General features: G+C 47.9%; 1 protein-coding gene across 1 annotated transcript; it reads left to right on the top strand.

Annotated features, from left to right (window-relative positions):
- The first annotated feature begins 2,683 nt into the window (after positions 1 to 2,683).
- Positions 2,684 to 7,716, top strand: LOC149854503 (chymotrypsin-C-like). Its single transcript, XM_090023803.1, has 8 exons — positions 2,684 to 2,723; positions 3,934 to 4,022; positions 4,125 to 4,222; positions 4,565 to 4,687; positions 5,458 to 5,594; positions 5,995 to 6,140; positions 6,672 to 6,821; positions 7,699 to 7,716. The coding sequence occupies exons 1-8, from the start codon at positions 2,684 to 2,686 to the stop codon at positions 7,714 to 7,716; spliced, it is 801 nt and encodes a 266-aa protein (XP_089879929.1).
- The last annotated feature ends 4,803 nt before the right edge of the window (positions 7,717 to 12,519 follow it).

Raw genomic sequence — 12,519 nt, 5'->3', positions numbered from 1 at the left:
GGGATATGAGCTGGAAAAGACAGTGGGTCACTTCTCCTCTCACTGCCTCCAGTTGAAATTTGAAGTGGAACTGGTGAAAAAGGGCAATTTCTGGTTGGGAAGAAATTTCAGCATTCTGCCTTTTATTCTGATTCACCCACCCCCTCCTGCCACGCCATATGGATTTTTAATTTCTCCTGAACCAGGATTTCCAAAAAGAGTCTACTGGTTTTTGCAGAACATTTTGGAAGTTTGCCTTTTTTTAAATTTTTTTTGTTATTATTATTTGCTACTTTTAAATAGTTTCGATTATATTTCCATTGGTTCATGAAACAACAGAAGTCGCCCTAATGTTCTTTCGCTTACATTAATTTAATGTCTTCTTATTTTAGAGCCTATTAAGAACACCTGCTACTTAGTACAGCCTGAAATATCAGCTCTTCTTTTCAAGTTGGTGTATTTAAAGATTAAAAAAAAGGTTGGCGTGTTTACACACACACATTACCCAAGAAAAGTAGGTAAGGCATTTCCATTGGTACTAAGTAGCAGCTGTTCTTTGCTGTTTATAAAAATAATAGCCTGGTTGAAGCAGTCTGTGGTGTATTGTGCCACACCAGGCTGCATATTAGGTCCTGTTATTACTGATGTGTCATTTAACAGAGTATAAATAATGTAACCAATAATACATTTTCCCTGCCAATAAACATTAGTCAACAGGATTCAAGCTAGCAAGAAAGCAAGCAACTGTGCCAAGTGACATCCAGCTCCCTCAGTGCTTTCTGGGAAAAGGACGGTCCCTCTAAAGCAGGAGTTGGCAACATTTTTGGGCAGTGCCAACAACACCTGCAACCTTGACTTGTTGATGTGCCAGGGGCAGAAAGCAAAGGCACCTCAAGGGGCCCAATCCTTATTATAGCCCCCCCTAACATCTATGAATCTATAAATCACCTTTGTCCCATTTGATACTTGGCATCCCTCACCCGTGTCACATCAGCTGTTATCAGGTGCAGTTGGAAGACCGTGGTGCTTTCAGGGAGAGGTCGGAAATGAAGCAGGTGCGCCCAGCTATATGCAACCATGCAGCATAGCAGATGAATTTCCTGCACGTTGTGAAGCATCCCAGTGTCCGCAGCAGTGAAGAACTAGGGGACGCTTCTTGTAAACATCTCCTTCATTAGTAAGGATGGGAGAGGTTAATGAGGAATCCTGAACCTCAGATTGTGATCTACATCCATCACTGCCTAGCACTGTGCAGAGAACAGGGTTCAAGCTAATGGGTTTGATGATGCATGTACAAAAGCCATCTCATTACCTAAGCCCAGAAGAAATGAGAAGAGCAGCTATTGGGATAACTCACAGGAAAGTGAAAGATCTGGCCAGTTGGTGCCACTTTTGACTTGAAACAGTTAAACAGGGAGGGAGTGGTGAAGGAAGGGTGAGCAGCTAGAAATGTCATGGGCTGGAGGGGAGCTGTAGAGCTGTCCAGCAGAGGAAAGGAAAAAGCAAGACCCTAGACTTCTCCAGCACCAAGCCCTGGGTTGGAGGTTGCCAACCCTGGAGACCACAATCACAAAGTTACGTTATATCAAAACACCTATCAAAATCATGTGGCATCAAAACAGATCCCAGCCTGCTCTCCAGAACCTCTCAGAGGGGATGGACGTTTCAAGTACAGCAAGTTCAAGGGTCTAACAAATTCAAGGTCTAACATGTACGTGCACAACCTGGAAGTGCCACCAATACAGAAAAGTTGCTCCAGTTTCCATGCTGCTTCATCCAGGGTTAGAGTTGCAGCAGTTTTGCTGCACTGGAACGGCCCCCAGCTGATACAGGACTGTTAGAACGTAAAAGCTGCTGTGTGGTTTGGAGCAAGAGTTCCTCCTTCCCCCTTGAAATGGCTTCAAATCAATGTTAGTCCATAGCTTAAGATGCTCTCAGGCTACTGGCCATCCTATTATCCCTCTGCAGAGGCACAGCCACCTCCATGCTGGAACAACCCAAATGTTCAGCAGCTGCACAATACGGAAGGGTGCAAAGAAGAGTCCTGCAAGTACAACAGGACTCCTCCAAGTGCTCCTGCTAACAGCCCCAAGGGAATGTAGCAATCATGAATGACCTGGACTTCAGCTTCACCTTCAAACTTTGAGATAACCATGCAACAGGTGCCTTTTCCCAGGAACAGTTACACATAACCAACCTCAGGTTCCAGCTAATCACCAGGTTTGAAACTCCCAGGACTCCTAAACCCTTTGCTTTCCAAAGTGGGCTGAATTAAGCTCGGTAATATTTCACTCTGCACAGGTCCTACCTGATCAGTACACGTTTGAGTTGTTATGGTAAAGGTGTGCTTGGAGGTGCCTCATGGAAAAAAATATTCCTATCTTCCCCTCGAGGAACATCATTATTCCCATCCCTTTCAATTCCACTGGCGGCCCCATTACAAGAATGTGTGGATGGTTTTATCCCTCCAGATCTAAATTGTTCTAGGTAATCAATTTTGAAAAGGAGAAACATCTCCGTTTCCTCAAGAACACCAGTGCATCATGTTTGCTGAATGATAACTTGCCAAGGTTAGGACCGAGGCTTTATCTCACAGCAATGTTTTCCATTGCAACCATCCCTGCACTCCTGGCTTTGGGTCAAGCTAGTTTTGCACTATAAATACTGCGCAGTCGCCTTTGTTCAGCCTACAACACCAGTCACCATGCTCCAGTTCATGTGCCTCACCCTGCTCCTGGGCTATGGTAAGTCTTTCATGGACAATGTCCACACTGTTTGAATAGGAGCGTTCTGAAAAGAGGAAAAGGGCGGTCTGGGAAGTCTGGGGAATGAGGAGGAATGAACTCAAGTTTTTGCTTCCAGATGATAGTACTGGAGCCTGTTCCATCTGCACAGGCAATGCTACCCTATGGATGCATCTACATGAGATGCTTTATTGCACATTAGACAAATCTACTGCGCAGTAAAGCATCACCATCTACACATGTGCAGCAATTACTGCACAGTATATTAGTCTAAGGCACCATTTTCAAGTACCTGTAGATACAAGTACTAGAAAAAACAGTGCATTAACTGATGCACTGTACCACATGAGTATACACTGATGGGGACCAAATTACTCCTGATCAGCCTAGGCAGCAGGGGGCCAGAGTGGGTGCCGTCTCAGTGAGACGCTGCCTGCCAGCCACATAGAGATCTGGATCTATCTATCTGTCCTGATCTCTGTATAGCTGAGAGGCAGCTGCCCAGCAGCTGGGACAGCTTTCCTAACCACGTAGAGATCAGGATGGGTCCCATCTCCATCTGACTGGGAGGCAGCTGCCAGTTGAGCCAGGACACTCCCCCTTACTCCCTGGAGCTCGGGGCTAAGCCCCCATACCTCCTGCTAGCCCAGAGGCACCTGGGGGAACTTGGAGCTCCCCTGGCTACTGCAGGGGGGCAGACCAGGGCAGGAATAGCCCTGGAGTGGGCTGCTCCTGGCTGGCTCAATTTGCTCCCGATAAGGGCGCATGTGTAGACGTGTGCCAGGGAGTGCTTTAATGAGCCTGAATTTTTTGTGCAGCAAATTCAGGCGCATTAATTGAATGTGTAGACACACTCCATGCGAAGCAGAAATTCATTTGCCATGGCCCATTCAGAGCTTGGCCTCTCCAGAGGTGCTGAGTCAGTGCCAGGTGCCTTATGGGTCCTTAGCATTAGATGGCTGAGTTTGAGAAGCAAACTTAGAATCATAGAAAATGAGGGTTGGAAGGGACCTTAGAGGGTCATGTAGTCCAACCCAAAACTTGTGGGGATCCATCACAGCACACTGTATGCACATGACAGACTCTACCCCCAACCTAACAGTGGTATATCTTGCACCTCTCTAATCAAACTGGCATAGGCCCAGCCCACCAGTGTGTCATTTACAGTACTTTCACAATGCTCATTTCTTCTTTGTGATACATTCCCCAGCCTACGGTTGTGGCAAGCCTTACTATGCGCCTAACATCGCCCGGGTGGTAGGGGGCGAAGATGCCAGACCCCACAGCTGGCCTTGGCAGGTAAAGAAACAGTGTTATCCCTGCATGAGACTGGTTCTGAGGCTTTGCCTTTGGGAACACAGGTTAAAGTCCAGCTAATGTCCTTACATCTTTGAATTCCAGATTTCCCTCCAGTATGACAAGAATGGAGTCTGGGCTCACACATGTGGTGGGACTCTCATCGCTACCAACTGGGTCTTGACTGCAGCCCATTGCATCAGGTAACCAAAGCAGAGGAGAGCCCAGGAAATTCAACAGTACAAAACTGAAGCTGAAATCTCATTAGAAAACCAAGCCTTGAGCTCTTCAGAGAGGATTCAGAAAGTTTGGCCTTTTTTTTTTTTTTTGACAGCCTCCTGGAAATAGGTGGAGAGGCCAAAGAGTGCAATTGTGATCAGGTGGTAGAAACAGCCTCCTGCTATGAACTAACGGAGCTCCTTTGTTAAACTTTTGTCAGTGGCCCCATGGAGCTGGGTTTAGACCTTGAAGTGTAGGAGGAACGTGGAGGAAATCAAGAGCCTTGTAAGTGTGTCCATGTTTTCTTCTGCTCTGTCGGTTCACAGCAACAGCAGAAAGTACCAAGTCGTCTTGGGGAAACAGAACCTGAAGGAAGAAGGGGCCGGCTCCGTGGCTGCTGGCGTGGAAAAGATCATCGTCCATGAGAAGTGGAACTCCATCCAGATCATGTAAATCACCTGACCCTAAAGCACAGGGGAAGCGGGCGGGAGGTGGACCTGTAGCGCCTCCTCTTTCTTGACCCTATGTACAAGGCCTGGATCTGATCCACCAGCTCTGGCTTTAGGTTCTTTGTTTGCCCCATAAACCCACACCGATTAAAGTCTGGTTCTGAAAACTGGACTACGGAAAGCTGCCATGTGGAAAGACACAGCTATCTGAGAAATGATTGAAGAGAAGCATGATCTAGGCACTGATCTATATTCTTGCCTCTCCCCGGTCTTTCCAAGCTAGCTTTGTCTTGGATCCAGGCTGCCTGTTTCCTTAGGGTAATGACTCAGTGCCATGATCTCCTCTTAACTATGGCACAGGTTACCAGCACCATTAGGCACAGAAACACCTACACATGATTCACAAGATAAACCCCAAATACAGTAGGAATCCACAGTGGCCGAAACAGTCGGACCTGCTGTAGGCTTTCTGAGTTTTTTTGCGACAGATGAATTTCTTCATTCTATTTCCATAGTCAAGAAATGAGGGAAAGCCAAGAGCTGGCCTTTTCCAAGGACAGCCTAGAGTTTAATGGGCACCTTGAGACTAAAAAGGTTGAAAAACCACTGTCTTAGGGAATCGGGAGGGAGAACAAAGGGTCATGTCATAGTGAATCCCACAGTGAATGGGATCTGACTCTCTGTTTATTGGTGATGAATGCAATGCAATGTCACAGGCTTGGGACTGGGTGATTTTTCTTAACCTCCCCCCTTTCCCCTTTGTGTTTCAGCAATGACATTGCCCTGATCAAACTAGCTGAGCCGGTGGAACTGAGCAAGACAATCCAGCCCGCCTGCCTGCCGCCAGCGGGCGAGATACTGCCCCAAGGCTTCCCCTGCTATGTCACTGGATGGGGGCGTCTCTGGAGTAAGTAGGGCAGCCTCTGTGAGAGCTGTGTTTGTCTCTTGTGCCTTTTCTATACTGCCATCTTGTCTAATTGCCTTTAGCCGGTCCATGTGATGTTCCCTTGAGGCAGTGTAGCCTAATGATCAGGACTCAGGAGACAGTGACTCCGTTCCTGTCTCTGCCACTGATCAGCAGAATGTCCCTGCCAAGTCCCTTCCTCTTTCCGTGACTTGCCTTTCCCACTTGTAAAAGGCAAGTCTTGATCAACCTCCTCTGTACAGCACTCAGAGCTCTCCCTAGAAAGAGCACCACATAAAAGCTAAGATTGTAGGATATGACCGCACGCATCTCAAGACATCTTCCAAGCGTGCCGTTCACCTGTGTAAAACCCTCCTGATGGACCCTCTCCTCCATTTTACAGCCAACGGCCCCATTGCTGACATCCTCCAGCAGGCCTTGCTGCCCATCGTGGACCATGCCACGTGCACTCTGCCAGACTGGTGGGGCAGCACCGTCAAGACGACCATGGTCTGTGCAGGAGGAGACGGAGTCGTTTCTGGGTGTAACGTAAGTGCCGTGAGGAAGGTGGGCAGTAACACTGTGCTTCTCACTGCTGTCCAGGGGTGGTGATCCAGGGAGACGGCAGGAACTAGGGAAGGTGCTGGAGGGCTCACACTGGGGAGCTGGTGAATTTGTAGTCTCACTACGAACAGTCAAACAAAGGAGTCCTCCAAGTTTGGAAATAATTGGCTTTGGAGAACTCATGGCCTACTCCCTCATTGCAGTGAGATAGGGGGAATAATCCACACTCTAAACTATGCAGAGTGAGATTCAGCACCTCTGGCATCTCTAGGCAAGATGAAAGGGTGAGAGCTTAGGGGAAGCTGAAGAGCTTCAAGTTGGGGTGCAGGCACTTTGGGACTGAGACCATGGGCTGCTCTCAGCTGGAAGCAAGGGGTTGAAGAGGTCTAGGGCACTAGGGAAAGAAAGGAGTAAATGTTCCTGTATCCTGTGCTGTACCAAACCCATCACTCTAGAAAGCCGGGTCCATGAGCCAGGACTGTTACTGCACTAAAGGACCGCACATTTTATATGCAGGGGGACTCTGGAGGCCCCTTGAATTGCCATCCTGGTGACGCGTGGGAGGTGTCTGGCATCGTGAGCTTTGGATCTGGTTGGGGCTGCAACACTCTCAAGAAGCCGACTGTCTTCACGCGTGTGTCTGCCTACATCGAGTGGATAAACGAGGTTGGTGTCTGCATGCTAAAGCAAAGCTCTGGCTGTTGAACACTGAGTGGTTTATAGTTTTGTATGGAAAAACACACCCAGTTTATCCATCCCAGACCTGCCGTCCCTTGGTTTTCCTTTCCTTTCCTTCCAGATGCCCTCCTCAGGGCTCTAAGCCAGAGCTCCGGGTATGAAGGAATTAGGGAAGGGGTCAGTGATCACTCTGGGGAAGTTGGTATCAAGATTTGAGCTTGGCAGCAGCTCTGGCTCTCATATCTGTGCCCCACACACTCTTGCTGCCAACCTACAAACACTGAGGTTTCAATTTGCCCCTGTGAATGATTTAAAAAACAAGAACTAAAACTAAGACACCCAAGTGCTCAGTTAAACACCAAATGAAGTGTCTTGACTCTCAAGAGCATTGACAGCTCAAGTTCTCGTGTCATTGCTTTGTATTAAACCATGCCTAGAGCAGGTTAAGAACCACTACAGGCTGAGTGGCGGTGAAAGGGCAGGAAGGATTTTAGGGATTATATTGGGAAAAGGGATAAAGATGATGCAATATGTAACATCGAATGCAGCTGGAGAGTCTCTGTTGGTGACAATGCACTTTGGTTCTCATTAAGCAATGGAGGAAGGAAACGGGGAACAGCAAGAGAAGGGCCTAAGCCACTAAGCGTGGACTTAGATCTGGCTTCTAGACCTTCCCCAACACTGCAAGGCATTTGGATCAGGCTCAGCAACAGACTTTGGTGCACCCCTTGAGCACAAGTGAGCTCCGGATGCATCCAAAAAGTGTGTTTGCAATGGGAACTCCACAGGGACTGTTTATTTTCTGTTACTGAGAAAATGCGGTTTATGAAAAATAATTAACATTCTGCTCTTTTTATCCCAACAGAAAATGGCTCAAAACTGAGGAGTCTGGTTCACAACATTGTGTGTAATCTCATGAAAGCCTAATAAACCTCATTATCACCTTCCTTGGCTCTAACTGGTGCTGGAAATGCATCTGACACCACGCTACTCGCTAGCACCATCAAAACAGATTTAAAAAAAAAGAAAGGTGGCTTAGATTTTCAAAGATACTTCAGTGCCCAGCTCTCACTGATTTCAGCAGGCCTTTGTACCTAGTTAGGTAGCACAGCCTGCCTCCTGGTCTCTGGTTTGAAAAACCCACTGTTCCTCTTCATATAATTCAGTTCAGAATTCAGGCAGAAGCAAAGTAAGCGGGAGAGAAACAAGCAAGGATGCTCCATCACATCAGCAATCCTGTCCTTAGGCTTGGTCTCTGGGGGATGCAAAAATCAGAGGATCTCCTCCTTCACTAGCCTGTAACTTCAGGCCCCAGAAGGGATCCTTCTATTCAGCACAGTGCAATACGTTCACCAGCTTGCCTTGTGACACGTGCTTGCTAAACTGCATCTTCGTGTCCTGGGGTCTCCATCTGGCACCCAAAGAAAGCTGGTGGTTACAAGCCGGGATAAAAGGTGGTGACAAAGGCGCTGTTCTGCGCTGGAGTCAAAGTCTGCTCCTTCCTTTTACTCCTGTGATTAAAAGAGCTGTGTGATTGTCCCCAGGGAGTCCGGATAAGCTGCAAGTACAGCAACAAGGGCAAATGTGTCCAACCAGCCATGCTGACACCCCTATTACTGCCGGCAGTTGGGTGTAACCCCAGCACACCTTTGGAAATGCTCCAGGGCAACTACTGCAGCCGCAAAGATGTAGTAACCCTGCCCTGGCTGCGCACCTCTCTGACAGAGGCAATGGCTGGGATTAACACAGTCCCACATCTGCCAGATCCCAGCCCCCCGCTGCCAGGCACGCACCTAGGGGAACACATTCTCTGGTGGGCTTCAAGAGCCCCGTCTCACTCCCACCCCAGGCTTCAGTCCACTCTTTCTGATGCATCCATAGCTCTCTCCCACTCTATTGATCTCTTTTATTAGCAGTCATTCATAGATTTCATTCACAGACATTGGCTGGAAGGGACCTTGGAAGATCAGGGAGTCCAGCCCCCTGCCCGAAGGGCAGGAAGTCAGCTGGGGCCATAGGATCCCAGCAAGATCAGCATCCTGACCATAAGTCAGGAGGGGAAGGGAAATGATTTGGGTCCTATGTTATAAAGCATCTTACTGAGGAACACAGGCTAACGCCCTGGGCAAACTGCTGTGAGTCAGGCACTCCTTAGCACTCGTGCTTTATTTCTCACCTCCCATGCGGCGCCTCCTTTCTCTGACCTTGACATAGGGTGTAGGATGTAGGGTGCAGCCCCAGGGTGTGGCGTGGGCTGGGGCTGCTCAGTGCTTTAAGAATGACAACCCCAAAGCGGGCTCCAGAGACTCTGCCAACCTGCAGCAGTGGGCACTCAAAAAGAGTGGGCACAAGAAACAGAAAATAAGGGGTCCCATCAAGTCTAAGCTTGCCCAAAGCACTCCCACCTCACAATATCGTCCCACCGCATCCATTCCCTTTCCTCTCTGCATGTCAACTGGCCTTTTACTTCTCAAGTTCCCAGGATGGGAGGTGTTTAAACACCCTGGGAAAGCACAGAGCCTTCAAGAGGTATTTCACATGCGGGACCGTTAGGTGTCACTCTGTTGGGTCTTCCCAGCGCACGTAGGTGAATGGATCCAAGTTCTCCAATGGGTTTCTCTCTCCATTTGAATACTCCTCTGCACTAGATCATTCTTAAAACCAGTTTCCTCAAGCTGGGACATGCTTGATGCCTGTTATTCATTATCAAGAAAAGCCCCAGCACAGGTGAAATGGGGAGAGTTTTGTTTCTGAAGCTCTCTCAGTGAACAGCCCAATCTGAATACTTTTTGCAGAGCCTAACACAGCTGCTGCTGTTTAGCAGGCTAGAAACCTCACCCATGAGCCAACAGGAATACAAGCTGGAAGAAAACAGTGGATTCCCTTCTCCACACACTGCCTTTGGTGGAGATTTGGAGTGCAACTGGTTTGCAGTGCGAATGTGGAATTTCTTGTTCATGGGAAATTATTCTGATCTACAAATAATCCCAATTTTTTTTTCAGTTTCTTCAGAAATAGAATTTCCACAAAAAGTCAATTGCTCTTTTCCTTAACAATTTTTAAAGTTGGCTTTGAGATTTATTTTTAAAACTATTTCTCTTCCTCTTTACATTATACCGGAGGTTACAGAAGGCATCCTAATGTCATGACTGACATGTCAGACTATGGCAGTCCCACTTGAAATGCTAAATCTTTTCACAATTGAAGACTTAATAAAAAATACCTGCTGCTTAATACAGACAAACATACCTTCTTTTATTGATGAGACCAAAGTGTTTCCAGTTCCCATGTCAATAAAGAAATGGAGAAATCAATTTAAAAAATGAAACGCTTTTTATGATTTTGGATGTCATGTGATGCCGTGCCAGGAGCATACATTAGGTATTGCGATTGCTGAAATGTTACTTGTCTATAAATAAACTAATCTACACATTTTCCCTGCCAATCAACATTAGTCAGCAGGATTCAAGCTAGCAAGAGAGCAAACAGCTGCTCCCACTGACACCCAGGTCCCTTGGTGCTTCCCAGTAGATGGACAGTCCCTCTTGAGGGATGGCCGTGGTCCCTTGAGGTTCATTTTATGTAAAGCCTCTGGTTATACTGCACAGAGGCACACAGAAGTAGCCTGCTGTGTCATCCAGTGAGCTTCACCACCCATGACTTGCCAGAAGATGGAATCAGAGATGGGCCCATGGAGGATGTTTCAGACACAACTAAATGATTTGGATGCCTCAGCCCTATCTGCAAAAGGGGCTTATAGTGCATAGGAGCTTAGTGGTCTTTGAAAGTCCATGGGACTTTGGCTTCTAAGCTGAGCGATTAGTTTGAAGAAGAGAGCCCAAGGCCCCCCAAACACTTGGTGCTCTGGAAAGTCCTGCCCTCTGTCACCATCCAGGTTCTATACACGGCCAAAGCCTTTGAAAACCTGAGCCAGGAAAGAGACCCAAGTATTGCACCTGAGGCCTAAGTACGTCAGTTCTGAAACGGGAGAGGCTTTTAATCCGGTTTTCATCTCCCTGGCTTGGCGGCAGGGTTAAGATATGGTCTCATCCACTTCCGGGGAAGGACACAGAGGTAAGAGAGCTGCTCACATGATTATTATTTTCAAAGGAACATAAATAATTTGCCTTCTCATTCATCTGGAGTTGCGGATCTCAGACAGCATAGAAATCTGGCGACCCACAAGATTTCCACAGGGCTTCCGAGTGAAGGCAGTAACATCCCGTCCAACTTGGAGTCCTGCAAGCAGGATAGGCCACATACTCCTACCGACAGCGCCAGAGACAATGAATAAGTACAAATGAAAGTGAGCTGGACCTCAGCTTCACCTTCGGCATTCAAGATAACATCGCAACAGCTGGCCCTTCCCTGGAACATGCTGAGGCTGACCCCAAGCACCATCTAATCACCAGGTCAGAAACTCCCAGACTCCATGGACACTTTCCAGGCTGGAAGGGACAGCTCAGCTCTGCTTTCCTAAAGGAGATGCTTTGAGCTCCATGTGTTTCACTCTGCACAGGGCTGAAGATGCCCTTTTTTACTGAAACATTAACATGAAGGTCCTGCCGGGTCAGCGCAAGCCTTAGAGACTTCACAGTAAACATCTGCTCTGTGATTCCTTAGGAAAAGACACCCCTCCTTTCCTTTGAGGAGCATCTTTCTCCCCCTACCTTTAAAGTCCAGCAGTGGCCCCATTATAGTAGCGTGTGGTATCAATTATTCCTTATGAGACATGAAATGTTGTAGGGCAAGGACTGGCAACCTATGACATGTAAAGCCATTGGATCTGGCCTGCAGACCTGGTCAGGCCTTTGGTGGCATCTGCTGGTGGGGGCTTTCCCCTTGCTGTAGCAGGGAGAAGTGGCCACAGCCAGATCTTAGCACCAGCCTGCCCTGGAGGCAATCTGGGTCATGCTGGCCCACAGCCACAAAAGGTTGCTGACCCTTAGTTCTAGGTCATCACTTTTAAACAGGAAAGATGCTTCTGTTTCCTCAAAGCCACCCGATGCATCATACATACTGAATGATACCTTGCCAAGGTTAGGAATGAGACCTTATCTTGTTGTGGTGTGGCCTTCTGTTGCAACCATCCCCACTCCTGGCTTTGGGTCAATTTAGTTTTTCACTATAAATATCCAGCGGTTGCCTTTGTAGAGCCATGTGGAAGTTTGTGTGCCTCACTTTGCTCCTGAGCCACAATAAGTCTTTCACGTGTAGTCTCCAGGCATGTCTACATGTGCAATTAATGCACAGAAACAAACTCTGATGCATACCGTAGCATGTTGAGCTGGGGCAGAGCAGACCCACTGGCAGGGGGACCGGGGGCTCAACCCAGCTCAACGTGCTGCAGGGGGGCTGGCTGGGGCACAAGGGTGCTTCAGTGTGGGGCTAGCCAGCAGCCAGTCCCCACACTGGAACAGCCTTGTGCCCCAGCCAACCCCATCACTATCTACATGTGCACTGCTGCGAAATAAAAAACTCCACCGCAGATTAGCTCTTGTGTTTACAAGTAATAACCTACAGCGGAGTTAATTTGTTTACTCCATCCTAATAGCTCTGCACATGTAAATGCTGAGGCATTTACTGTGGAGCAAATTAAGCAACTCCACAGTGAATGTCTCATGCAGACGAGCCCTCAGTGCTTTTTGGAAGAGGAGCTTTCCAAATGCAGAAGACAGGCCATATG

This window comes from Crocodylus siamensis, chromosome 12 (genome assembly GCF_052110815.1).
Source record: "Crocodylus siamensis isolate JL-2025a chromosome 12, ASM5211081v1, whole genome shotgun sequence".
Classification (NCBI taxonomy): Eukaryota; Metazoa; Chordata; order Crocodylia; family Crocodylidae; genus Crocodylus; species Crocodylus siamensis.
Note: the sequence above shows the minus strand (reverse complement) of the source record. Positions and strands in the feature narration are given on the sequence as shown.